Genomic DNA, 26,062 nt, shown 5'->3' with positions numbered 1-26,062 from the left:
CTCTTGAAGCAATGGCCAGCAGGGCAGGGGCTGGAGAGCAGGTTGTGAGGAGGTGGGGAATGGACCTCCCCCCTTCCCTCGGCTGTGCCAGTCCTGGCCGGGGGGCGGGGGGGCGCTGCTTTCGTGCAACCGGAGCTGCCCATCTCCCTCCTGCCCTCACCTGGAGGGGCAGCACGGGATAGAGATGAACGGGGAAGACACCCCGAGGAGCAGGATGGCCGGGCCAGGGGCTCTGCGCTGAGAACGTAGGCGGCTTCCCTTTGGCCTGGGTGCTCCTACCAGCAAAGGTCTCAGCCAGCCCAGCCTGGCAGGCACATAATTCTGCCTGGAAGAGGCTCCTGGCACTCACAAGTTGAACTTCCGCCTGCAGCCTGTCCAGAGACCCCCCGTGTGGCTCTCTCCTTCCCCCAGAGACCCTTCGGGCCCTTCTCGGTACTTGGCCCTGGCCCCTCTTCTGAGTGCTGCTATTGGCCGGAGACCCCCCCCGTCCACCTCCCTATTACGACCCCTTTGGCTTGAGGCATTCTCGGCCTTCACCCCCTCCACGGGCTGAGTTGAAAAGGTGCCAGGAGAGCCCACTCACCTCTGCTCAGCCCCCTGGGAAATGAGGCGGGGGGGAGGTTCGGGGAGCTCTTCGGCCCCACGAGGTCTCCCTGCTCTTCAGCCCAGAGGGGCCATGGTGGTCAGTGCCTTCTGGAGCCTGGCATTTGATCCTGGATCCAGGCCATGGTCTGCTTCAGCTTTAGTCATTCCTCCCAGGCCAGGGGGCTCCTGTTCCGCCCCTGGAATCCCCGTGACAGCTGCCAGGCCCTAGAGCGGCAGCTGCCACGTGCCAACCCTGGGTGAATTTCTCCAGCCCCTGCTGCTTCTGAGCTCCCGGGCTTTCCTTGCCAGGCTGGGTGGCATCTGCAGGGCTAGGAGGGAGGGGGCTTGTCCGGCCAGGGTCGATGGGGTTTTCACCTTGGTTCTCCCTTGACCGGGCTTGATTGTCCGAGTAGCCGAGGGCAGCACTGCCATTTCCCAGGCTTCAGGTCAAGTACAGATCTGCACTATGAGTTGTACTTTTATTCGCTGGGCACTCTTGCGTGTCTGTGTCTCAGCCACCGACTGGTTCACATCAGGTGCTGCCCATGGTGGAAGGGTTTACAACATCTGCTCTTCAACAACAGCCCTGCAGTGTAGGGCAGCCTGAGTGCCCAGGCTGGTGGGGCGCGGAGAGGCTTTGAGCCGAGGCCTGCAGCTGAAGGAGAGCCTGGCTGCCCCATGAGATCAGACCCGGCCCTTCCTGTTCTGCGCAGCCTGGGCTTCCAGGCAGGGACCGCGGGGTCCCTCCTGCTGGCCTGCCCAGCTGAGCCACGTCTTGGGCGGGAAGGCGCCCCCAGCCGAGCCAGAGGAGCAGAAGGCGGGGCCTGCAGGGGCCCAGGACCGCCCGCCCGCCCGCCCGGCCCTTCCCGCGCAGGTGGTCCGGCCGGGGTCTCCAGGCCGGCGGGCAGGTTGGCAGCGGCTGTGCTGGCACCGTGCGGGCGGCAGCTGCCGGCTCCTCCTCCGCCGCCGCCGCCTCCGCTCCGCCCGGGGGAGGTTCGCGCTGCCATCAGCGGCAGCCGCCGGGATGCGCCCAGGATTCGAAGCGGCTCCCGCCTCGCCGTGGGCAGGGGGAAAGGGGGGGCGGGGGGCGCCTCCGACGGCAAACGGGGAGGAGCCGCCGCTGCAGCCGCTTGTCACTCGGGCTGCTCGCCCTGCCGCTTCGCCGGGCCGTCAGGCGCCAGCTGGGCTGCTGCGGAAGGAGGCGAGGGAAGCGGCGCGCTGCGGGCCTGGTCAGCGGCAGCCCGGTCGGGCCGGGCCAGGTGAGCACTCCGGGCCAGCCACCTCCTCGGGGCCCCGACGGCGCTGCCGAGCCCCTCTCGCCCAGCCTCGAAGGCGGCGGCGGGGGGGGGACAGCCGGACGAGCCAGTCCTCAGCCCGGCCCCGGCCCCGGGTCCCGGCAGCGCAGGCGGGAGGGTGGGCGGCGGGGCAGGCGAGGCGGGCCCCGAGAAGAGAGGGAGCCGCGCGTGGGTCTGGCTGTCGCGCGGGGCGGCGGGCAAAGCGCGCGCGTGGGCGAGGGCTCCCTCCCCGCCGCTGCTTTCCCTGCGCGTTTCCTTCTGCTCCGCGGCTGCCCCCGGACGATGCGGCGCCTTCCCTGCGGGTCCCCCGACCGGCTCTCGCCCCTCCGAACCCGCCGGTTGGTTTTGCGGCTATCGGGGCCGGTCGAAACTCTCTCCTGCCGCTGCGGGAAGGGCCTCCCAGGTGGGACGCGGCGTCGTTCCTTGGCCTTTATGGGGGGGGGGAGGACAGGGCACGATGTCCCTCGGCTGGCTGGCGTGAGGCATCTCCTGGCCGCCTCCGTTGGAGCTCCTGCGGGCTAGGAGACTTTCTGCGGGAGGAGGGTGGCCTGCCTCCGGAGCAAAAAGAGGAGCTCTGATTCGCCCCCCCCCTTTCCCCCACCCCCTCTCCTCCGGACCTCGGGAGAGCCAGCTCGCGGGCGTCGCTGTCGAACCGCAGCGCATCCCGGAAAGGAACTGCGAGGACTGGAGCAGCAGCTCCCCCCCCCCATTACAAGGAAAGCCCAGGTCAGCCAGCCCCAGGGGGAGGAAGCGTCTGCCTCCCCCAAGACTCCGCGACTGCACCCGAGGCTGCTGTGGGGGAGGAGCCAGTGGCCCTTCTCGGAGAGGCTCCGGGGATCAAGTCCAGGGGAAGGTTGAATGAAGAAGCCCCCAAGGAGTCTCAGGGCAGAGCCAGCCTTTGGTGCTGAGGACCCCCACCCAACCACCCACCCACCCACCCACCGGGAGGCTCTTGATCTGGTTTCTGTTGGAAGCTCCCTGGGAACGCCAGCCAGAGGATTAGATGTAAGCGGAAAGGCAAAACCGGTGGAGGAGAGACTCTTGGGGGGGGGGGGCTCCCCAATCACCTCCCTCTGGGATCCCTCACAGGAGCCTCCAGGCAAGTGAGGCAGGGACCCTCCTGAGCTGCATAGTTTTAATAGCAGAGGGACGGGCGGGGGGCGCTTCTGGTGTAGAAGATCTCTTATACTTGGGGGGAGCACACTCTGGGGGTTGAAAACACTCTGTGCATGGACAGCGATGCAATGCACTGCCACCCTCAGCAGCTCCCCCCATGTGATCCCTCCTGCCCACCGTTTGGGAGGAAGAGGCAGCATCGCATTTTCGGAGGGGCTGAAGCCAAACGGGCCCTTTGCAGTCCCCCTCAGGCTGCTGACATGGGGTCCCTGGGGCCCCGTTGCTCGGTCTTGGGCCTCCTGCCTTGGCTGGTTCCGGCTGGGTCGGAGAGAGCTTGGGCAGTGGCTTCCCTTCCTTCAGGCAAGCCAGGCCTGGGCTGGCTCTGCACAATCAGGCTGACGGAGAGAAAGGCGAGGGCTCATCCTGTTAGCCCCAGGGGCGTCTGGCTCAGTTCAGTATGGGGCTAGCAGGAGGAAAAGCTTCTGGGCCCACCAGGCCATGGACTTTGCTGCCGGGGACTGTTCTCGTAAAAGCTGCTTTGGATGATGAGAAGAGGGGCTGATGGCTCGTGGACAGTTGGGCCTCGGGGGTATGAATACAGATGGCTGTTTCCCCCCTCTGGAGTCCGATCCAAGGCCTTGGGGCACGGCTGTTGGGGAACCCCCGCTCTCAGTCCAGTGTGGAGGTCAGAGAGTCCATTTGGACCCCAAGATCGCCCCCGAGAAGCCCAGGCTGGCTGATTGGGGCACCGGAGACAAGATGCGGCTAAATTGGGGTGGGGGGAGATACAGTCCGGAAGCCCCACCTGCTTGGCGGGGAGGGCGGCTCTTGTCCTCCAGTCCAGAGTGGCCAACAAGCCTCCCAACAGCTGTGCTAGGTGGGCCAGATGCTCTTATGCAGATGTTTAGATGATCTCTAGGCAGGCTGGCTGGGAAACTCTGGGAGCCCCCGTCTCCTAACAACAGGGGCTGAGACCCCCTGCTCCGAAGGGTGATTGATGAGAGTCTGCTTGAGTTGCACAAGACAGTTTGCACAACTGCACAACCCGTCTTTGGTTCACACCATCAGCCGGGATGGCTTTCCAGCTCGATTCGTTCTGTCTTTTGCAAGGCTGGCTTAGCACGTTTTGTGGATTTTGGCAACACACCTAACAAGGCCCAGCAGGATTGGGCGGTTGTGGGGATGGAAGCCGAGTGTTAAGATGCAGCGGGAAGCAGACCCTTGCGTGGAGCCATCCCGGGGTTATTCGTTTGGCCAGAATGAAATTAGACAGCCTCAGTTGAGCATTTGGCATGTCGTGGAACCCCCAAAACTGGGATAATTCAGTCATCAGATTTATTGATTTGGGTGAGCCCTGATTGGCCAACTTTTAACATTTTCGTGATTAGCAGCTGATGTGACTTCAGTTTATTTGAGCCTCTCGTGAGTCAACATGCAAGTCAGACAGAAAACGGCCTCAGCTCCGTTCAGCACAGGCCGTCCTTGACTTACGGCCACACCTGAGCCCAAAATTTCCGTGGCTAAGTTAGACATCGGTTAAGTGAGTTCTGCTCCATTTTACAGCCTTTCTTGCCACAGCTGGTAAGTGAGTCGCTGTAGCTGTTAAGTGAGTAAAATAGCTGGCAAGTGAATCAGGCTTCCCCTGTCGGCTTTGCTCATCGGAAGGTGGCAAAAGGGGATCACGTGACCCCGGGCGCTGCAACTGTCATAAAAATGAGTCAGTTGCCAAGGGTCTGGATTTTGACCATGTGACCATGGGGGGGGGCTGCCACGATCATGTGAAAAATGGGCATGTCCATTTTTTTCAATGATGTCATAACTTTGAACGGTCACTCCATGACCTGTTGTAAGTTGAGGACTGCTTGTGTCCAGCTGTGGAGCCATCAGCCAACTGGCTGGATGGGGCTGCTCAGCCCGTCAGACTCAGCCCTGCAAGAGGCTCCTCAGCAAATGCAGCTCTTCAGCTGCAACTGAGGGGGGGGCACCCGGCCTTGGATAAAAGCCCCCCACCATGACTGTGCTGGGACACAAGCTGCCTACTCCCTGACCCGCCCCATGAGGGAAATGGGCAGGTAAGAAGTTTGATATATGAATAAACAGAGATGATCCAAGGCCTGGGGGCTGAAGCATGTGAAGAACGGTTGCAGGATTTGGGTATGGCCAGTCTAGAGAAAAGAAGAAACAGGGGTGACAGGATAGCAGCCTTCCAGTGTTTGAGGGGCTGCCACAAAGAAGAGGGGGGGGGGTTCACGTGATTCTCCAAAGCCTCTGAAGGCAGGACAAGAAACAAGGGATGGAAAGTGATGAAGGAGAGAAGCAACCTGGAATTAAGGAGAAGTTTGTGCTCAGTGAGGACAATTAACCAGGGGAACAGCTTCCCTCCAGATGTTGTGGCTGCTCCATTACTGGATGTTTTGAAGAAGAGGCTGGAATGGCAGAGGGTCTCCTGCTTGGGCAGGGCTTCGGATCAGAAGACCTCCAAGGTCCCTTCCAACTCTCTTATTCTGTTAAATAATATAAATAAGTAAATAAGTAAAACAAACGCTGCCTTAGGGCCCAAGCCAGGCTTCTGGTCTTTGCACACGCTGAGGTGTGAAACGGTGGTAGTGGCGCCAGCAGTGGAGTTGCCACACGGCCTCACTGGGCACACAGCAGAGCAGCACACAGATTCCTGCCTGCCTTGGTGCCTGGCTGGCAGCAGCTATGCCCACAAGGCATCCGGGTCCAGCCAGAATGGCTCCTTTGGGGCTGGGCTGTCAGCTCCATCGGCTCCTGCCTCCTCAGCTGTCGCCCAGCGGTGCCCGGAGAGGGAGGCCGGGAGATGCCAGCTGGCATTGGAGCCTGTCGCTTCACATGGCTCAGCTGAGCGGCTGTGACATCCGGGAGAGGGAGCTGCTTCTCCGGGCGGGAGCGCCCAAGGCCGGCTGATGCCCCCCGTTTCTCCGCCTCCTGAAAGACGGGCTGGGCCCCCAGACCTACCTCCTCACCGGCATCCCTCCCGGGTCTGGCCAGAGTGCTCCAGCACGTCCAGGGGCTGCTGTGGGGTCCTTCTGCCCCAAAGGATGCTGGGCACGTTTGGAGCCACATAGAAAGGCACTGATGGGAGAAGAACAAGGGGGGGCCACGTGGGGGCGCAGAGCTGCGGGGGGTGGGGAGGAAGGTGCCCAGGTAGCTCAAATGGAGTGAGTGAGCAAGAGAGGCGCCTTTTAGGAAAGGGCCCAGCCCTTCTCCACCCCCCCCCCCCACACACGGAGGCTGGTGGGAGCTCATCTTCGTGGTGGAAGGGGAAGGCTGGGGCGAAGACAGCCTTCTCCTCTTCCTCTGTCCACGGGGAGGGGGCATGGCTGAGACTCCTTTGCCATTCGGTGACCTCTGTGTGTGTGTGTGTGTGTGTGTGAACGGGCTTATTGGGAAGACTTTCCTCTCAAGGCAGCCCAGCCCAGCCGACTGGAGAGCCTGGGGGAGCCTGCACCCTGATTCCAGGACCCCCTGCCCCAAAGAGGGCCCTAATGCCACCGCTCGTGTGGGCAGGGGCTGCCCCAAGGGCCCAGCTCCCTGCACTCAGCTTGTCTGCAGAGGCAAAAGAGAGAGTCTGGAGCGTCTCAGGGCAGTCCGGGCTCTGCGGAGGGGCGGGAAGTTCCGGGAAGAGCTGCAATCTGAGCGCTCTTTCACACGACACCCTCAGCCAGCACCCAGCAGGGTTAACCTTCCCTTGGTTCTGAAGGTCTCGTGCAGTCCAGGCCACTCGAGGTTGCGGGCAGAGTCAGCTGCGGGCCAAGAAAACGCCGGAATTACGGGAGATGCCATGGGAAGCCTGGCGACCCCCTTGTTTCCCTGTGGGACGTTCCTCCTGGAGCCCGGATGGCTGAGCGGCAGGACGGACGGCTAGCGCCGGGGTGGGGGAGGCGGGGCTCAGTGGGGTTTAGCCCTTTGGGGTTTTCCTACGACCTTTCTTGCCACAGTCGTTTAAGTGAATCCCTGCAGTTGTTAATAACCCGGTTGTGAAATGATTCTGGCTCCCTCCGTTGCTTTTGCTTGTCGGGAAGTTGCAAAATGGGATCACGTGACTCTGGGACGCTGCAACCGTCATAGGTATGTGTCAGTTGCCAAGTGTCTGAGTTTGGATCACGTGACTGTGGGGACGCTGCAACGGTTGTAATTGTGGAAAACGGTCCTAAGTCACTTTTTTCAGTGCGGCTGTAACTTTGAACGGTTACTAAATGCACTTCTGTAAGTCGAGGACCGCCTGTACTTAGCATCCAGGTTGCCACAGCCCAACTGGGGGGGGTCCCTTCCCCAGAGAGAACTGGGGTCGCAGGCGGTGCCGAAGCCGGGCAGAGGGTCCCTCTCTGCCCCAAAGGATGCAGGTGCCCATTTCTTAAAGGCGCTGCTGGCCGTCATCCAGGCTGGGGCTCTCCAGGAAGGGCCGAGAGGGATCCCCGGGGACCCACCTGTGGGACGCCGGAGGCTGGCACTCCCTCTTGTGGCCTTTTCCAGACTGGCACGAAGCTCGGTTCTTCTGGTCTCAGCCAGCAAAGCCCCAAAGCCCCCAGCCGCTCTGGCCCAGGCCTAGGCAGGCCGAGGGGGTTGGTCTGGACCCCCTTGGTGGGCCTTCTTCCCCCTCCCAGCTCACCTCAGCCTGGTTGGGAAATGCCGCCACCTGCCAGGCTGAGGAAGAATTCACGCCTCGTCTCCACTTGCTGGAGAGGCCTCACCTGCCTCCCTCTGCCTCTCTGCCTGTCACGTCTCTCCCACTGGGGCTGCGTCCCCCTTGGGCCTGCAGGATCTCCTCGGATGGCTCACTTGGGTCCTCCAGGGCTGGGGGAGGCTGGGGGCCTGCCCCACAGAGCCCCTTGTTCTAGATGTAAGAGGTTTCTCTGGCCAGTTGAGAGCAGCCAGGCTTCGGGGTGGGCACCCTCCCTCCCTCCCAGAGTGGCCCCGCCCATCGCCCCTCTTGCAAGGGCGGGGGGGGGGGGGACCAGGGGGTCAGGCCAAAATGGCTCTGCTGGAGGAGCTTCAGTTGACAGGTGTGCGACTGCCTAAGAGTGCCAGAAATTGGGGGAGGGGAACGTCCACTTGCTCCTGTGTCTGTAGGGTGGTGGCCACACATCAGTTTTGGCCTGGGAGCGGCTGCTGTGCTGCCTGTGTGTGGAGGCCCTGCGCACTCGACCTTCACCCGCTTGCTTGCAGCCTGGCTTACCTCCCTGCCTCGCCTCCTCTGCCTCCACGGCCCCAACGCGTGTCCTAGTTGCATCCCTCTTGCGTCGCTCATTCGCTCTGCCTGCCCAGCGCACGGAGTGCCCCCCAGGCCTGGTCCTGGGCTGTGAGAAGGAGACGCCACTCTCCGTCTCCCTGGCATGAGGCAGCCCCCTTGCCCGCGGCCGGCCAGGGGAAGGAGGCCTCTGCAGCGCCCTCCTTGCGGTGGTGGCTGCCAGACAGGGTCCTCGGTCCATCCGTTTTTCTTTGGGGGGCCCTGGGAGGGGGGTCAGCTTTGGGGGTTCCCATTCTGCTGAGCAGGTTATCTTTTATTACTGCGTCTCCTCCGGGGCTCGGCTGGTTTTGCATTTGACTTGCATGTTTTCAATTGTGCATGAATGTGTGGGGTGCACGTATGAGGAGGCAACGGGGCAGATGAGGAATTAACTCTTTCCTCCCCGGCTGCCTCCTGGGGACAATCCTTGCTCCGTCTGAAGCTGGTGGGGGCTGGGTGGAACCTTCCCAGGACCAAATAGAGTCCGGCTGACCCTCCCCCTCCCCTCCCCAGGTGCTTCCTGCCCGCGGCGAGACTCACACCGAGGCCAATGTGGGAACTCCTGCCGCTGCTGCTGCTGTGCCTGTCCCCGCCGCCGGGCCCTGCGATGCCCCTGCCCCCTGCCCAGAATGAGTCCGGCCCCTCCCCGGCCCCGCCTGCCACCCCCACCCTGCCGCCCACCCACACCGAAGCCCCCGCCCTGCGGCTGAACCTGGGGCTCAACTTTCAGGTGAAGGTGCTCGGCCAGGGGCAGCCCCACGCAGGGTCCCTGCCCCGCAGCCAGCCGGACGCCCCCGCCCACTCCCCAGCCGAGGGGGACTCCGCGGGCGCCGGCCAGGCTGCAGAGCCCGTCCCGGGTTCCACGGCCGGCCCGAGCTCCACCCCGGCGCGCGCCCCTCCGGCCCCCCGGCCCTCCGCGCCCCCCGCCCGGCCACGGGAGCACGGCAGCGAGCTCGGCTTCCAGGTGGAGATCGGGCTGAGCGCCGGGCTGAGCCAGGAGGCGGGCTCGGTGCTGGGCGGCGGCGGCGGCAGCCTCCTCCCTGCCCTGGCCGACGCACTGGGGATTGCCAGCCAAGGAGGGGGCCCCGGTAAGTACTGCTGAAGACTTGGCGGAGGGGGCGGGGGAGGACGCGCAAATGTCTGTCCTGGAAAGGCCGAGCCAGGGCGCGTCCGGAGCCGGCGCCGGGGAGCCCTGCGGTGGCCAGCGAGGGGCCCCGCAGAAATGGCTGGAGCTCCGCCAGGCCCTGGGCGGCGTCGGCTGGAGGGACAGAAGAGAGAGAAACGGGGCCGAGGCTCTGGCCAACTCATCCTGGGGGGGAGGGTCCCAAGCCCCCCTGCCGATCCCTTGCACGGGGTGGTCCTTGCTTCGACAGGGCTCTTTGGATTCACCCTGCCTCCGGAGCTGTGGAAGCCCCCGGAGTGGAATGTCACCGGCAGCCCCGTGGAAGCGTCTGAGGACCCCCACCCCACTGCTGAAGGGACCCTAGGGCCAGGTAAGAGTATAACTGGGGGGGGCTGCCATGCATGGGGCAAGGAAGTTCTGCAGCCACACAGCGGGACACCTGGCTGGGAGAGGGAGCCAGAGATGGCAGTGAGATTGGTCTCCTCCTGGAATGTTTCTCTGGATTGGGACGGTGGAGCAGCCAAGGGTCCTTTGGGCCACCCCCCCAGGGCCCGTCCTCCACCAGGGGTCCCTCAGGGGTCCCCCGGAAACCTTCCTTGGTCTGGAAACCAGGCCTTGGATGTCTTCCTGTCACTTGACCTTCCGGCAGGTTTAGCAGTGACTATTAACAGCCCTCAGATTTGCTGAGTTTTTTAAAAATAATTCGTATTAAAGCATTTTTTGTAAAGTTAAAAGATTAAATAGTTAACAAACAATGGAGAGCAAAGGGAAAAATTAAACCTCAAAGAAGGAACTTCCGATCTTCTCTACAGCAGCTACAAGCTTAAAGCTCCTCCCTCCCTTCTGAATTAATAGTGGGGTTCCTTCTCTCCTTTATTAGTCGGCAATTCCACAAATCGCCAGTTCATTTTAACCCATTTTCAGCAAAAAGTCCGTTAAAGTGTTCTGATCTGTTATAAAAGTAAAAAAGAGGTGAATTTAGCCATTTCTGCAGATTCTTCACCCTCCGTTCCTCCATTGTGTGCATTCTTGTCTTCTTCTGTCTTTGTGTGTATATTAACTTGACTGCATCCAGGAGCCTCTTCCAACTGACTATCCATAAGTCCTAGTAAGCGAAATTCTACTGATCAGTTTTTAAAACTCTGAATCCTCATTGCTTTTTCATAACTCCACCTTACATGATAAAATGTCCCTTCACGCTTTTTTACATTTCCAAGAACAACGATAAGAGGATTTTGCTGGGATTTCTGGTAGCGAAGCAAATGCACCTAGATTACCTGCTCCCTCAGTTGCTTTGCACCCGTGTAGTTGTGGGAGGGGGCTGCGGGGGGGGGGCTGCTCACCAGACAGGAATTTCCTCAGGATGTTCGAGCGGGACAGACATTCCCAGGAGCCTCCAGGTGGGAGCAGAATCCGCTTGAAAGCTTCAGAATGTTGGATCTGAATTCTCAAGCGTGGAGGATGTGGGATCTGGGGATGTTCCTGCCCCTAATTCTTGCCGTCCTTCCCTGCAACAATGCCAGAGTGGGAGGGGCTGTGCGTGGGTGTGCATGAAAGCAGCTGTTCTGGACCAGCTCTCTTCTCCCAACCCCTAATTAAGAGACGAGTCTGGAAAGCGTCCAAGGCTAAAAGGCTTCTGCCAAGGTTTAATGACGCAGATAACAAAACACAAGAGCTTGTCTTCTCAAACGAAAAAGTTGCTTTCAGCAACTAGCCCCTCCCCAAACACTTCTTTTATAGAGAGCTCAGGGCGTGGTCTCCCTGTGCCTCCTCCCGAGGAGTCCCATAGTCTTTCTTTGTTTGTCCCTGCTCGTCTGCCTCCTACGTCGGGCGTCCTTGAACAGGGCCAGCTGTGGGTCATCATCCTCCGCACTCTCGGGCTCACACAGCTGAGAAGAGGTCCCCGGCTGAGGACTCTGCAAAGCCTCCAAATCATCATCAGCCGGTTCGTTTCCCTCCTCCCCCACATCTGAGTCCTCCGATACATCGGACCCGGCTGTCGGACCCACCGGCTGGCCCTGAGTCACAACACTATCCCGCACCGCAGGGCCCTTCCCTCGGGTCTGCCGATCCGGATGCGGTCGGGATGGGAACTGTTCGTGAAAAGCAGTCACCAACGCAGGGGCATGAACGGCGGTCGCGTCTTCCCATGTGAAGTCCTCCGGCCCGTACCCTTTCCACTCGATCAGGTACTGGAAGCGACCTTTCAGCCAGCGGGAATCCCTGATGCTGGCGACCTCGTACTCGGGGGTGCTGCCTCCATCACGAGTTCCTGATGGTGGAGGTTCCGCCTGGCGAAGTGGACAGGCCGGTCGTTCGGGGACCAACAAGGACCGATGGAAGACGGGGTGCACGCGCAGGGAACGTGGCAGAGTTAAACGATAGGCGACCGGGTTGATGACGGCCTCGACTGGGAACGGTCCAAGGTAACGGTGGTCCAGCTTCCTCGCCGGCCGAGTGGATGGTAGGTTCCTGGTGGACAGCCAGACCCGATCCCCCACCGATAGTGGAGGCGTATCCCTTCTCGACCGATCGGCGAACCTCTTGTAGTCGGCCTTGGCCTTCTCCAGCTGCCGTCGCACCAACCGATGGATCGCCTGTAACTCCGCCATGAATTCGTTCGCTGCCGGCTCCGGTGAGTCCACGGGAGAAAGAGGGAAGAACCTGGGGTGATAACCCACGTTGGCCAAGAACGGTGTCATCTGCGTGGAGGTGTGTTGCGAGTTATTAAAGGCAAACTCGGCTATGGCCAAATAGTCCACCCAGTTGTCCTGCTGCAGGTTAACATAGCAGCGCAGATACTGCTCTAAGATGCCGATGACCTTCTCGGTACCCCCGTCGGTCTGAGGATGATGCGCGGACGAGAGGCAAACCTTAATGTCCAACGCCCGCATCAACTCCTGCCAGAAGCGGGCTGTAAACTGGGCCCCCCTATCGGAGACGACCCTGTCGGGAAGGCCGTGCAGCCGGAACACCTGTTGGATGAACATGCGACTAGTGGCGCGAGCTGACGGTAAGCCGCGACAGGGGATGAAGTGCGCCATCTTGGTCAACATGTCCACCACCACAAACACTGTCGTGAAGCCGGAGGATGGGGGTAGATCCGTCAGAAAGTCCATGGACACAGCCCCCCAGGGTCTCTTGGGCGTTGGCAAAGGCTGCAGTAAACCAGGCGGGGCCCCTGTCGCTGACTTGGCCTGCCTGCATGGGACGCAGGAGGTGACATAAGACTGGACATCGTGTCGGACTCGGGGCCACCAGAAAGTACGGGAGACCAGGTTCAGAGTCTTGAACAGGCCAAAATGCCCCGCAGCCGGGTTATCATGACATTGGCTGAGGACGAGTCCCCTGAGTGGCCCTCCTGGAACATAGAGCCGGTCACGATAATACAGGAGTCCATCCGTGACCGACCAAGGCGAATCTGGCCCCACCTCTTCCTTCCGCTGAGCCACCCACGCCTCCTGCTGCTGCGCCTCCCGGATCCGAGCCCGTATATCCACCGGCTCCCGTACCGCAGCGAAAGACTCGACGGGGATCACTGTCCTGGGCGGAAGCTTGTCTTCCACTCGGGTGTACTCGGGCTTCCTGGACAGAGCATCCGCTCTCTGGTTGTGCCCGCTTGGTATATATCGCACCCGAAAGTCAAACCTCGCAAAGAAGAGGGACCACCGGATCTGGCGTTGGTTCAAATTCCGAACGGTCTGCAGACTTTCCAGATTCTTGTGGTCCGTCCGGACCTCGATTTGATGCCGCGCCCCCTCCAGATGATGCCTCCAAGCCTCGAACGCCGCCTTGATGGCCAGCAGCTCCTTCTCCCAGATGGTATAGTTGCGCTCCGAGGGATTCAATTTCCGAGAGTGATACGCGCAAGGGAAAAGGGTACCGTTGGGCGTCGCTGCCTGGAGTAACACGGCCCCAATGGCAATGTCGGAGGCGTCCGCCTCCACGACAAACGGCCGTTGCGGGTCAGGATGCTTCAAGATGGGCTCCTTCATGAAGGCGTCCTTCAAAGCTTGGAACGCCTGTTGTTCGGGGGCGTTCCACTGGAACCGAGTCTTCTTCTGCAGGAGCCGGGTGAGGGGGGCTGTCAAGGCAGCAAAGCCAGGGATGAATGTCCGATAGTAGTTGGCAAATCCAAGAAGTCGCTGAACATCCTTCACGCGACGCGGGGGTTGCCAACTCTGCAACGACTCAACTTTACTTGGATCCATGGCGATGCCCTCGGGAGAAATGCGGTGGCCCAAGAAATCAATGGTCACCTGGTAGAACTGGCACTTCTCCAACTTGGCAAACAGCCGATGTTTCCGGAGGCGCTGCAGGACCTGACGGAGATGCTGATGATGCGCTTCACGCGACGGGGAGTAAATCAGGATGTCGTCCAAGTAAATCACAACAAACTGGTCCAACAGATCCCGAAAGATGTCGTTCATAAAATGCTGAAACACAGCGGGGGCGTTGGTCAGGCTAAACGGCATCACCGTGTACTCGAAATGTCCATAGCGAGTACCAAACGCTGTCTTCCACTCATCACCCGGCCGAACCCTGACGAGGTTGTACGCTCCACGCAGGTCCAGTTTCGTGAAGATCTTAGCCTCCCGGAGTCGGTCCAAGAGCTCGGGGATGAGGGGCAGCGGGTAGCGGTTACGCACCGTGATAGCGTTGAGTTTCCGGTAGTCACAGCAAAGCCGTAACTCGCCCGACTTCTTTTTGACGAAGAGCACGGGCGCAGACACTGGCGAGGACGAGGGCCGGATGAATCCACGAGCCAAGTTCTTTGTCAGGAAGTCCCGCAATGCGGCCAACTCGGGCTCCGACATGGAGTACAAACGCCCCACTGGGAGAGGCGCATCAGGGACTAGGTCAATGGAGCAGTCGTAGGGCCTGTGCGGGGGTAATTGGTCCGCCTCTGACTCGCTGAACACGTCAGCAAAGTCGGACAGTACGGGAGGCAAGGAAACCCCTGAGGAACCCTCCACCTGGCCGGCACAGATATGGCGGGTGTGGTCCACGCACTGCAAACTTGGGAAGGTGACCAAGTTCTGAGACCAATAGATCTGTGGATCATGCGCCCGGAGCCACGCCAGTCCCAAGACCACGGGGAAGTGCAGATCCGAAGTGACGTAAAACTGAATGGCCTCCACATGGGTACTGATGGCCATACACACGGGTTGCGTGGCGGCCGTGATAGGCCCGGACAGGAGCACTCGACCATCGATGGTCTCCACAAGCATGGGCGGATCCACCGGACACTGGGGAACAGCCCATTTGGCCACAAAGGCCGAATCCATAAAGTTAGTGGTAGCCCCAGAGTCAATTAAGGCATGGACCGGAATCCCCTCTGGCTTGCCAGGAAGGATCAGTCGTGCCTCCAAAATCAAATGCCGTGGAGGTTCACAGGCACCGTCGGAACGGCGTCGCTCGGCGTGATCGTTGTGGGTCGCCCGATCTTTCACACCGTCTAGATCGGGCTCGGGCCGTTTCCCGATAGCAAAGCAGGGGACTTTCTCGGAGCAGGCTTGGTCACTGACGCCCGCTGACGCTTCTTTGGGCAAGAAGCAGCCAAATGTCCAGGGTCCCCACAGTAAAAACACAACCCCTCCGATCGTCGTCTGTCCATTTCCGTCACCGATAGACGGGACCTGGCGGCACCCAGCTCCATTGGCTCCTCCCTCTGGACTGGGGCCTCACGCACAACAGGGGCGGCAGGGGTCTGTGGGGTGGCACGGCGACTCTTACGCTGCTGCAGCCGGGCATCGATCCGCAGACAAAGATGGATCAGCCCATTCAGATCTGAGGGAATGTCCACGCGGGCCAGCTCATCCAACATCTCCTCTGACAAGCCATCCTGAAAGGCATCCACGAGCGCAGCCTCATTCCAGGCGGAATCCTGGCTAAGCAGCCGGAAATCGCTGATATAGGCCTGTAGGGGGCGCTGACCCTGCCTCAAAGCTTTCAGACGTCGGGTGGCGGTCTGCGCCTTAATCGGGTCCTCGTACATGAGGCGCATATGGTCACAAAACCCCCCAAAGTTATCCAACAAAGGGCTAGGCTGTGCCAACAGAGGCGTGCCCCAACGAGCTGCATCTCCCGACAGAAGGCTCAACACGAATCCCACCTTATCTCGGTCAGTGGGGAAATCAGCTGCTCTCACGCTGATATAAAGCTGGCATTGTCCCAGGAAGGCAGGAAACAGTTCTGGTTTACCAGCAAACTTATCCGGCATAGCTAACTGACATTTCCTCCTGGGTGGGGGGGCAGCATGTACCTGAGCCTGCAGTTGTGCCACCTGAGTGGCCAGCAAGGTGAGTTGCTGGTTGAGCTGGGCATTCTCGGCAAGAAGCTGCTCCATCGTAGTATTAAGGGGTGAGTGGCTGAAAGCAAACTGTTCTGGACCAGCTCTCTTCTCCCAACCCCTAATTAAGAGACGAGTCTGGAAAGCGTCCAAGGCTAAAAGGCTTCTGCCAAGGTTTAATGACGCAGATAACAAAACACAAGAGCTTGTCTTCTCAAACGAAAAAGTTGCTTTCAGCAACTAGCCCCTCCCCAAACACTTCTTTTATAGAGAGCTCAGGGCGTGGTCTCCCTGTGCCTCCTCCCGAGGAGTCCCATAGTCTTTCTTTGTTTGTCCCTGCTCGTCTGCCTCCTACGTCGGGCGTCCTTGAACAGGGCCAGCTGTGGGTCATCATCCTCCGCACTCTCGGGCTCACACAGCTGAGAAGAGGTCCCCGGCTGAGGACTCTGCAAAGCCTCCAAATCATCATCAGCCGGTTCGTTTCCCTCCTCCCCCACATCTGAGTCCTCCGATACATCGGACCCGGCTGTCGGACCCACCGGCTGGCCCTGAGTCACAACAGCAGGGAGGAGAAAGAGGGACAGAAGAGGGGAGAGAGGTGGGCCTGCAGGAACCGCCATCCAAAGCCTCTTCTGCATCAGCGTCAGCGGGTCTGGTCACCAGAAGGCCTAAGGGGCAAGACCGGCTCTTGGGCTGGCTGGCTGCCTTCCAGCGCCTGTCTCGCCTTTTGCCCCTGTCACCCTAAACATTCCTCCCTGGTTTCGTCATGGATCCCGGGGAACAATTTAAAAGAATCTCTGATTGTTTATGTAGAACGTAGATTCAGCTGCCCATCTTAAGCGTACAACTCTGGGCAGGGAACGATAAGAGAACCCACAAGCCATGAAAATAGCCCGGTCCAAGGACATAGCAAGTGAGGCTCCGCTTGGCACGCAGCGCCCTACAGACAGGCGGGCACACGTCCTCTTCTGGGCCTCACCCACCGAGGGAAGCAGCTGCCCTTCTCCTGAACTCCACTAGAGCCCTGCTCATCCGGGGCGATGGGTGTCAAGGGGCATCAACTTCAAAACAGGCAGCCGGTGCCACCTCAGGTGCCCAGGGCTGGCAGAGGAGTGCCACCTGCAACGCTGTCACTGCAGGCAGGAGCCGTCTCGTGAGTAGCCTGATGGAGGATGGCAGCCCCTACTTGGCTGCTTCAAGGGGAGGAGAGCGTCTCCCGAGCCGGTCGTTTGTCTCCTTGTGACGTCTCGAGTGCCAGGAAGCAAAAGTGAAAAATGCGGAGGGACGAGGCAAACCGGAATATTTGCAGCTGAGCAGGATTGCTCTGGCCTCTTCTCCCTTGAGTTCCCTGGACTCTCTTGGGGGGGCACTCCCATGGGGGGGAGTTCTCTGACTCAACTGAACAATTGTGGCAGAAGGTTCCATGGGCTGCTTCCGTCATCAGAAGCACCTGGCAACCTTGGAATGCAGAGTCTGTTTCAGAACCCACTTTACTGGGCAGTCTCCAACATTCAGAAATGGATGCGACCAGCAAGCCTCACAAGATCCCCCCGGAGATGGGAATCTATGCTGAAAAGCACAACATCTTCCAGATCATGCAGGGCCTGATGGAAGCTCTCCTCGTGGCCCGGCCGGCCAACCCCATTGACTTCATGATAGAACACCTCAAGAAGAACAATGAAGAGGTGCCCAGGGTCTTCATCGTGGGGCCCCCGGCCTCTGGGAAGACCACCATTGCCCGCTGGATTTGTAAGCACCTCAGTGCAACATATCTTTGCCCCAAGGAGCTCGTGCACATCAAGCTGCTGAAGAGGGCCAGGGAGGCCGAGGGATATCAAACACGTGGGGAGACGATCCCAGATGAGCTGTGGGCTTCTCTCCTGCAGGAACGCTTGAGCGACGTGGATTGCGAGACCTTGGGGTGGGTGGTGGACGGCTTCCCCCAGACCAGGAAGCAGGCCCTGGAGCTCCAGACCCTGGGTGTCCTACCTCGGCACCTTGTGGTCCTTTATGCCCCGGACACCGTGCTGATCGAGAGGAACCTGGGGAAGCGTGTGGACCCTCTCACCCAGGAGGTGTACCACACCACCTTTGACTGGCCGGTTGACTTCACCGTGCAGAAGCGCTTGGTAAAGCCGGAAGACACCTCCGAGCAAGCCACCGCTCGGCGGCTTTTGGAAAACCACCGCAACATGCCCGGCATCATCCAGACATACCAGGATTGCTACAAGGCTATCAACGCCGACCAGCCTTGCGTTGACGTCTTTGCCCAGGCGCTCAGTTTTGTGCAGAGTCGTCCACGCTCCAGTGCCCCCTTCACTCCCCGCATCCTGCTCCTGGGTCCCCCGGGCAGTGGCAAAAGCCTGCAGGCAGCTCTGCTCTCCCAAAAATACGGGGTGGTCAACATTTTCTTTGGGGACCTCCTGAGGGAGAAAGTGGCTGGGAACACAGGTGTGGGCGAATTCATCAAGCCCTTTTTCAAAATGGGGTGCCCTGTGAAAGACAACATCGCTTTGCACGTCCTCAAGGAGCGGCTGGAACAGGACGACTGCCGCACCTACGGCTGGGTGCTGCACGGCTTCCCTCGTGACGTGGACCAGGCGCTGCTTTTCCGGCAGATTGGTGTTGAGCCCAACCGAGTCTTCTTCCTCAACCTGCCCACCGAGGTAGGGCTGCAGCGCCTCTGCCAGCGTGCCACTGACCCTGCCACCGGAGAGAGATACCACACCATCTACAAGCCACCTGTGGAGAAGGAGGTCCACCAGCGCTTGCGCAGGCACCCCAAGGATGACCCCGTCCAAGTGGAGCGGAAGACGGACATCTACAGCCAGCAGCTGGCTGACCTGGAGGAGCATTATGAGGACTCGATTTGTCTCAACGCAGACCAAGACCCCTACACCGTCTTTGAGTACATTGAGAGCTGCCTGGTCAAGCCTCTGCCCATCTGTAAGCTGTAAAGCCAGAGAGGTGACCTCCCGTGGCTTTGCCAGCACTGCCCTGGCAGCAAGCAGCAGGGCATGGATGGCCAGGGGAGGGCAATGTGTTTAGCAGTAATGGGAAAATAAAAATATTTTGTTTTAATGCGGAAGCCATCTCTGCCTCTTGTTTAAGAAATGCCTTGCCCCTGGGTCAGCCACGGTGCCTGGGTCCTGCAAGTCGCTGCTCTTGGTGCCCATCCCTGTCAATTGGCAGCAGGCTGGGTGTCAGAAAAGAGCCTTGTTCTGCCTTCCCTGGAAGTAAAGTTGGGCCAACTCTGGCAGGGCTGAGCTAACTTCTCCCAGTGATCCTGTGGCTCGTAGTGGCCCGTTTTGGATACCCGCCCTAGAGATTAGCCTGCTCTGACCCCTGAGGCCCCAAACGGTTGGGCCCAAGAAAAGGGCACCTCTGTGCCCTGTCAGCAGAGCCCGGTCCAGGTGGGGCACTTTCTGTCCAGTTGACAGAGAAAAACGGGGCTGATGGAATTACAGCTGGGAGCTTCTGGCTACCCTTGCCACACTCTGTGCCCCCCAGCCCCCATTCCTAATTTTGTAGAGGGAGGGGCAGGTGGCTACAGAAAAGTGGGAGGAGTTTTCCAAAGGGGTTTGGTTCTGAAATTTGCCACGTCCCCCCAGTTAGGCTTGCTGCTGCGGACACGGCACTATTAGGGGCCCAGCTGACACAGAGACAAGTGAGGACTTGCCCTTGGGGTGGAGGAGGGAGCTGAGCTTTCCCCCTTTGGCTGGCTGGTGTGGAGTCCTCAGCCCACCGGTGGTCTTCTGCCTGTCTAGGGCATCTGTTCCATTAGCAGAAGGTTTGCTCTGCCCTCCAACCTTGGGGGGATGGGTGCTTTGAGAGCCCTTGGGCATCTCCGGCTGGCCCTGGGTGGGCAGGCAGGGCAGGCCCCTTCTTCTGCTTCCCCCATCTCCCAATTAACAGAGTTGGAAGGGACCTTGAAGGTCTTCTAGTGCAGCGGTCTCCAACCTTGGCTGGCTGAGGAATTCTGGGAGTTGAAGTCCACAAGTCGTAAAGTTGCCAAGGTTGGAGACCCCTGTTCTAGTGCAACTCCCTGCTCAAACGGGAGAGCCTGAACCATTCCGGACAAATGACTGTCCATCTCTTCTTGAAAACCGCCCGGCTGACCTTCCATCTGAACGTAGCTGGGAGGATTTGCTTGGTTGAGCTCCTCCGTCCTTCACGGGGCATCCCCGGCCAGCCACTTAACGCAGAGGATCGCCTCGCCTGGGACGGCCCAGTCTTCAGGAACGCAATGGCACAACATAGGAGAACCAGCCCATCAGGACCGCATTGGAAGGACAAAGGCCGCTCTTTCAAGGACAGCAAAGTCCACGTTCTGGACAGAGAGGACGGCTGGTTTGAAAGGGGTCGAAGAGGCCGGCTAGGTCACTACTGAACAGCCCTCTCTCAACAGAGGTGGAGGGATACGACACCACCTCTCTCCAGTCTACCACACGGTCCTTTCAGCAGTTCCAAGAAGGCTCCACACCTATTTGCAGCACTCAGGTGACCTTCAGGACGCAGGTAAACATCTAAAGAAGGCAAACGACCAGCTGTCTGCAAAGGAATATAAATCCTTCCATTCCCCGCTGTCCAGTCAGAGCTGAAGAAGCTTCTTGGAAGAGAAGCAAAACGTCTTCAGAGAGAAAAAGGAAAGTCCAGTTGCCTCCTGAAAAAGCACCTTTGGGACAAAGTCAAGAACTACCTACACTTATGATCCAAATCTGAAGTTACAAAGGCCTGTTTCCCATGCCCCCATGATCATGTGACCACATTTTGGGCACTTGGCAACCGGCTGACGTTTATCAGAGGAGGGGTGACATGATAGCAGCCTTCCAGTATCTCAGGGGCTGCCCCAAAGAAGAGGGAGTCAATCTATTCTTCAAAGTGCCCGAAGGCAGGACAAGAAGCAACGGATGGAAACTCATCAAGGAGAGAAGCAACCTGGAACTAAGGAGAAATTTCCTGACAGCTAGAACAATTAACCAGTGGAACTCCTTGCCTGCAGAAGCTGCGAATGCTCCAACACTGGAAGCGTTTAAGAAGAGACTGGACAGCCATTTGTCTGAAATGGTATACAGGATCTCCTGCTCAAGCAGGGGGTTGGACTAGAAGACCTCCAAGGTCCCTTCCAACTTTATATTACAGTGTCTGCAATGATTCATAGTCACATGACCCCAATTTAGGATGTTTTTCTTGGGAACCAATGTTTACTTCCAGTCCTCATCTAAAAGCACCCCACAGCGTTTGCCTCGCAGCCGCTGCCTTCCCTTAACCCCCCCCCCGGGGCAAAAGAAGGAGCAGCATCAAGCAAGGTCATATGACGCCCGTGATTTACGAGGCCTCAGTTGCAGTCATAGGTCAAGGACCACCCATGGCAACATCCAGGTGTGATCGTGCTTCCCCTCCTCCCTCTTTTATGTTCATGTGGATTATGGGGGGGGGGTCTAAGACATTTTTTTGTGTGTAGATGGGGATGAAGCCTCCATTCCCTGACTGTGAAATGGGTCCCAGTGGGTTTTTCTCGGGAAGTTCCCCACCGCCCCTGCTGCCTTGCAAGGGGGCACTCGCGTGCCCAAAGGGAAGTAAAATGCAAACAAGGGGGAGGCACTGGGGTGGGGGGTTTCGCCGCTGAGAGAGGCTGGCTCCCCTGCTTCATTTTTTTTCCTGGCAATCTCGTAATTGCAGGAGGAATCCCATCCTGCAATACCTTCCCCAGAATCCTAAATGCTTGCGTCATTAACAGAGGCATCATCCCGGATCCTAATGGCCACCCTTCCTCTCTTCGTTGGCCACAGGGTTCAGGCTGTGGGGAGACCAGCCCCTTGGCTGCCCCCCATAATGCCCGAGCCGTGCTTTGAAAGAGGCCGGTGAGGCATTGCCAGGCTCTTCACGTGCCCCATCCAGCCCCATTCTGCAAGAGGGCTGGGCGGTTTTTGAAGCACGGATTCAGCCCAGCACGTTTAAGGGTTCCGGTCGTCCTGCCCGGCAGGAGCAGGAGCCAGATTCCGCCTTCTGTGGGCTGCTACTTCTGTCCCCACGGAGGGTGCTACGGGCTTTCTGTGGCTTCTGCTCACAAGGGAGTGTTGCACAGCCAGGAAAACAGGCCACTCAGCAGTGAGACCCTGAGGAAGCAGCGCCTGCATTTCCTGCGTCGCATGAGAAAAGCCCATCTTCCTTCCCCTGTCCTGGCCACTTTCTGCAGAGGGACGATCGAGAGCCTCCTGTCACACAGCATCACAGTCTGGTTTGGAAGCATCCCCGCTTCGGACAGGAAGGCGGTGCAGAGAGTGGTGAGGACAGCCGAAAAGATCATTGGCAGTTCAGAGAGTGGTGAGGACGGCCGAAAAGATCATTGGCAGTTCCCTCCTCCCATCCGGGACACAGCACAGAAGCGATGCTTGAGCAGGGCCCACAAGACTGTCTGGGACACTACACACCCTCTTCACGACCAGTTTTCCTTGTTCCCTTCTGGGAGGAGGGGGCTTCGTGGTATCCGTAGCAGAACATCCAGATTCAGCCACAGTTTCGTTCCACACAGCATCAACCTTGTGAACTCCCAGGCTTCCTCTTTCCGCTATGTATTCAAGATGGACAATATTTAATATTTGTTATGTTTATGTAGGCTGTGGGTCTAAACATATGCTGTATATAGTATGTTTAGGTGTGTGTCATGTATGTGTTCACTTTGAGAGAGGGCAACTAAATTTCATTTTTGATGTGTGCCCTTGTGCTCACGGTAAACAAAATGACAATAAAGGCTATCTTATCTGTCAGTCTGGCTGCCTCTGTTAGATGATTAGTGCCAGCCATGGCAGTTCCCCAAAAAGGTCATCAGATGGGAGCAAAGAGGCTTCTTTGCTTCCACTGATGAGCCAAGGGTCTCGGACCCGACAGCCCCATTGGCGAGAGAGTTTTATGGTCAGGGAGGGACCAAGACCCCCCATAAATACCTCTGCACGAGGGGCTGCTTTCTAGTCTCCAGTTCTATCCCTGCTTCTACCTCTACTCCTAGCTCTTAGTCCTTCTCTTGTTTTAGTTATGTAATGCTAGCTTGTTTTATTTTGTTTCTCTCTCACATGCAGGCATGAATGCTTTCATGCCAAGTATTTCTTTCTCTTTGATCTATCATTGAATAAAGCTAATATGATTGCATCTCTGCGTGATGCCTTTACTTGGAAGCACCTTTAACGATTCATCGTGAGATCACCTCACAGCCTCTGGTCCTGGGGCTGGAGTCCTACATCCCGACTGGGTTGGACCACCTCCCTGGTGGCTGCCCGTTCCTTGGGGGGCCTGATCAGCTTCTGCCAGCCTTGGATCCCCCTCCCCACACATTCAGGAGAAGGAGGGTGGCTGCTGAGGGGCAGGCCAGGCTAGGAGCACTCGGGGGTCTGCGGGACAGAAGGGGGCCAAGATTAAAACGAACCTGCTGAGGATCAGGTAATGGAAGGAAGAAATGTTTCCAAGGGAGGGGGGCAGCTCCATTGCCAGCCTCCACCAAACCCTGGAATTGGTGCTGCCCAATTTCTGGACCTCTGAAGGCCCTCAGATGGCAGGCTTGGCACGGCACTAGGAAGAGACAGGGAAGGATTACAAGGCACTTGGAGACCCAACTCCATGGCTCCAGCACTACAGCAGCCCCCCCCCTCCTCCTCCGGGACTCTGCACTGGCGGAGCAGCCGCCCTCCCACTTGGATCCCGCAGGCTGCCCAACGCACAGATTGTGCCAGCACTTCTGCGGGGGGGGGAGGGGGGAGCCACGGCTGAGGGGAGCCACCTTCGCCCGGCACTGCAGGGCGTGGACCAGGAGCTCCGGAGAAAAGCAGCATCGGTTTCCTTTGCCCTTTGCTGCGCTTTCTATTTTGGGGAGGGGGGGCTCCGCAAGGGCGCGCTGCGTGTCGTGGGCTGCCGTCGGGGCAGGAGCGGCCCCTCCCTCCCTGGCTTACCCCTCCCTCCCTCTTCTCTCCCCAGGACCGGCGGAGTCCAGCGGCAGCCCCAGCGCCCCGCCGGGCAGCGAGGAGGCGTTCGTGGCCCTGCCTGCCTGCCTGCCCGACCGGCCCGACGCCTGCGGCTCCCCCCGGCCCGAGCCCGGCACACCCCCGCTGCCGCCCGGCGCCCCCCTCTTCGTCCCGCTGCACTCGGACTGGAAGGCGGCGCTGGCCGCGTGGGGGCCGGCCTGGGAAGCCCACGTCTACGGGGCCGGCTGCCTCTTCGCCCTGCAGGCAGCGCTGGCCCTGCTCGCCCTGCTGGCGTTGCCCTGCCGCCGCCGCCTGGCCGCCCCCGAGGCCCGCCTGCTGGGCCTGCTCCACCTGCTGCTGCTGGGGGCCGGGGGCGCCCGCGCCGGGCTGCTCTTCGGCCAGGCCGACGGGCGGCAGCGGGAGCGGCTCCCCGCTCTGGCCGTGCGGCTGCTGCGCGACCTGCCGCTGCCCTGCCTGACCTCAGCCCTGGCCGTCGCCCTGCTGCTGCTCTCGCGGCGCCCGCGGGCCAAGCTCTCTGCGCGGCCCGGCCTCCGCCCGCCCTGCCTGCTGGCCTGCTGCTGCTGCTCGGCCACTTCTCGGCCGCGGCCGGGGCCGTGCTGGCCGCCGAGCGGCTGCCGGTGCTGCTGCTGGCTTCGCGGGGGCTCTTCGCCCTCTTGGCCGCGCTGCTCTCGGCCGCGCTGCTGGGGTGCTCCTGCCTGGCGCGGGGGGAGCCGGCCCAGGTCTACGACCTTCGGAGCGCCGCCCCGCCGCCCCCCGGCCAGGGCTCCTTCGCCAGCGGCCGCCGCTGGAGCCGCGCCGCCCGCGCCGCCTCCTCCGCCGCCGCCTTCGGGCTGCTGAGCGCCGGCCTGCACGCCTACTCGGTGCTGCAGGCGCTGGGCTACGGGCTGCGCCCGGCGCTGTTCGGGCCCTGGCCCTGGTGGGCGCTGCAGCTCTCGTGCCGGCTGTGCGAGGCGGGCGTGGGGCTGCCCCTGGCCGCCTTCGGCCTCCACCTCGCCTGCGGCTGCTCTGCCGCCGCCTGCTGCCGCCGCCTCGCCTCCCGCCCGGCCAAGCCCCCGCCGCTGCCCCGCAGCCTCCACTGGGCGCTCTCCCAGCAGGAGAAGCTGGCCGCGCGCGAGCCGGTGGTCCGCAGCCAGTCCGACTACCTCCCGCTGTGCGCCGTGTCCCCGGAGGGGCCCGTCGAGGCCCGCCCCGGCGCGCCCGCCTGGTCGGTGCTCAGCCTGGCCGCGGAGGCAGCCGATCCCACCGCCGACTTCCAGCCGCCCTCGCCCATCGACCTGCGCCGCAGCATCGACGAGGCGCTGTCCAGCGAGGGGCTCCTCCGGGGCAGCGGCGCCTTCTCTGCCTCCAGCATCCTCTCGCTGGACGCGAGCCCCGAGCGCCCCCCGCCCCGCGCGGCTTCCTGCCTGGAGCTGGGCCTGGACGACGGCGCGGCCGCCCTGCATCAACGCGGGACCGCCACCCGGCCTTCCTCCCCCGCCAGCCCCAGCGGGAGCGCCGCCCCGGGGCCTTCCCCGAGCCGCGGAAGCTCGCTCCGGTCTTCTCCGGCTCCCGGAGACCCACGCGGGCCCCCTCCCGAGCGCTCCCGGGCGTCGGTGGGGCAACCCGGGGTGGACGCGGCCCTCGCGCGGGAGGAGTCGGCGGAGGTTAGCCGGCAGGAGGATGCTGTCAGTGTTGCCAGCGACACCATAGATTTATAACCCCCTGGACCCCCCCCAGGATGGACCCCCGGCCCAAGCCTCCGCCGGTTGCCGGCGCGACGAGAGCGTTCCCGGCCTGGGGTCTTCCCTCCTTGGGAAGGGACGGGGGCAGGTGGGCCGGGGTCTCTGGCCCGGCGGAAGGCGCGCCCTGCCTCTTCCCACGTCGCTCTGCCTCCGCGCAAAGCGTCGAATTCTTGCCCGCAAAGGGGCCGGTTTCGAAAGCCCGGCAAGCGCCCCACAACTAAGCGAGCTGCTCGCTGTGCAAACGCAGCTGCCGGGTCTTCAGCGGACCCGGTTAAACGTGGGAACAGAGGCGATGGGTCGGGCTTCTGCCGTTGCACCGCCACCCTCTCCTCCCCTGCTAGCGTAAAGGGTTGCTCCTCCCCCGTCTCCTCCTTGCTGGGGACCCGGCCGAGGTGGCACTGAAGTGAACCCCCCCTTCCCGACCTTCAAAGCCAGCAAAGAGAACGGGCGGCTCTGTTCTGCGCGGGGGGGGGGAGGAATCCAAACCCTCCTTCCGCAGCTCTGGAGTTTTAATAAAAGGACTTTATGGAAAGGCTGTCTGGTCTCCGTGTTTGGGGAGGGGAGGGCCCTTCCACTTGCCCCACCCCTCTTAGAGTCGAGACCCTTGGCCCTCCCGCCACGAGCACCCAGCCTGGGGGCCTTTCAAGTCACCAGCTGGCCACCCTCTTGGGGTGCGCCCTCCCTGCGGCCCTGCCAAGGTGGG

General features: G+C 60.6%; 2 protein-coding genes across 2 annotated transcripts; both read left to right on the top strand.

The window, feature by feature from the left end:
- Window positions 1–1,263: 1,263 nt before the first annotated feature.
- PRRT4 (proline rich transmembrane protein 4) lies at window positions 1,264–25,705 on the top strand (the record flags this gene model as incomplete). Its single annotated transcript, XM_081330691.1, is given in 6 exon segments — window positions 1,264–1,844; window positions 8,761–9,335; window positions 9,621–9,740; window positions 23,631–24,193; window positions 24,196–25,302; window positions 25,355–25,705. Coding segments are annotated over 6 exon segments (3,297 nt in total).
- Window positions 17,180–18,619, top strand: LOC308670422 (adenylate kinase 8-like; the record flags this gene model as incomplete). Its single annotated transcript, XM_081331924.1, has 1 exon — window positions 17,180–18,619. The coding sequence occupies one exon, from the start codon at window positions 17,180–17,182 to the stop codon at window positions 18,617–18,619; it is 1,440 nt and encodes a 479-aa protein (XP_081188050.1).
- Window positions 25,706–26,062: the final 357 nt, after the last annotated feature.

The sequence above is a fragment of the Vipera berus genome, assembly GCF_964194415.1.
Source record: "Vipera berus genome assembly, chromosome: 6".
In the NCBI taxonomy this organism is placed as follows: Eukaryota; Metazoa; Chordata; class Lepidosauria; order Squamata; family Viperidae; genus Vipera; species Vipera berus.
The sequence above is the reverse complement of the archived record's forward strand: the minus strand, read 5'-3'. Positions and strand labels throughout refer to the sequence as shown.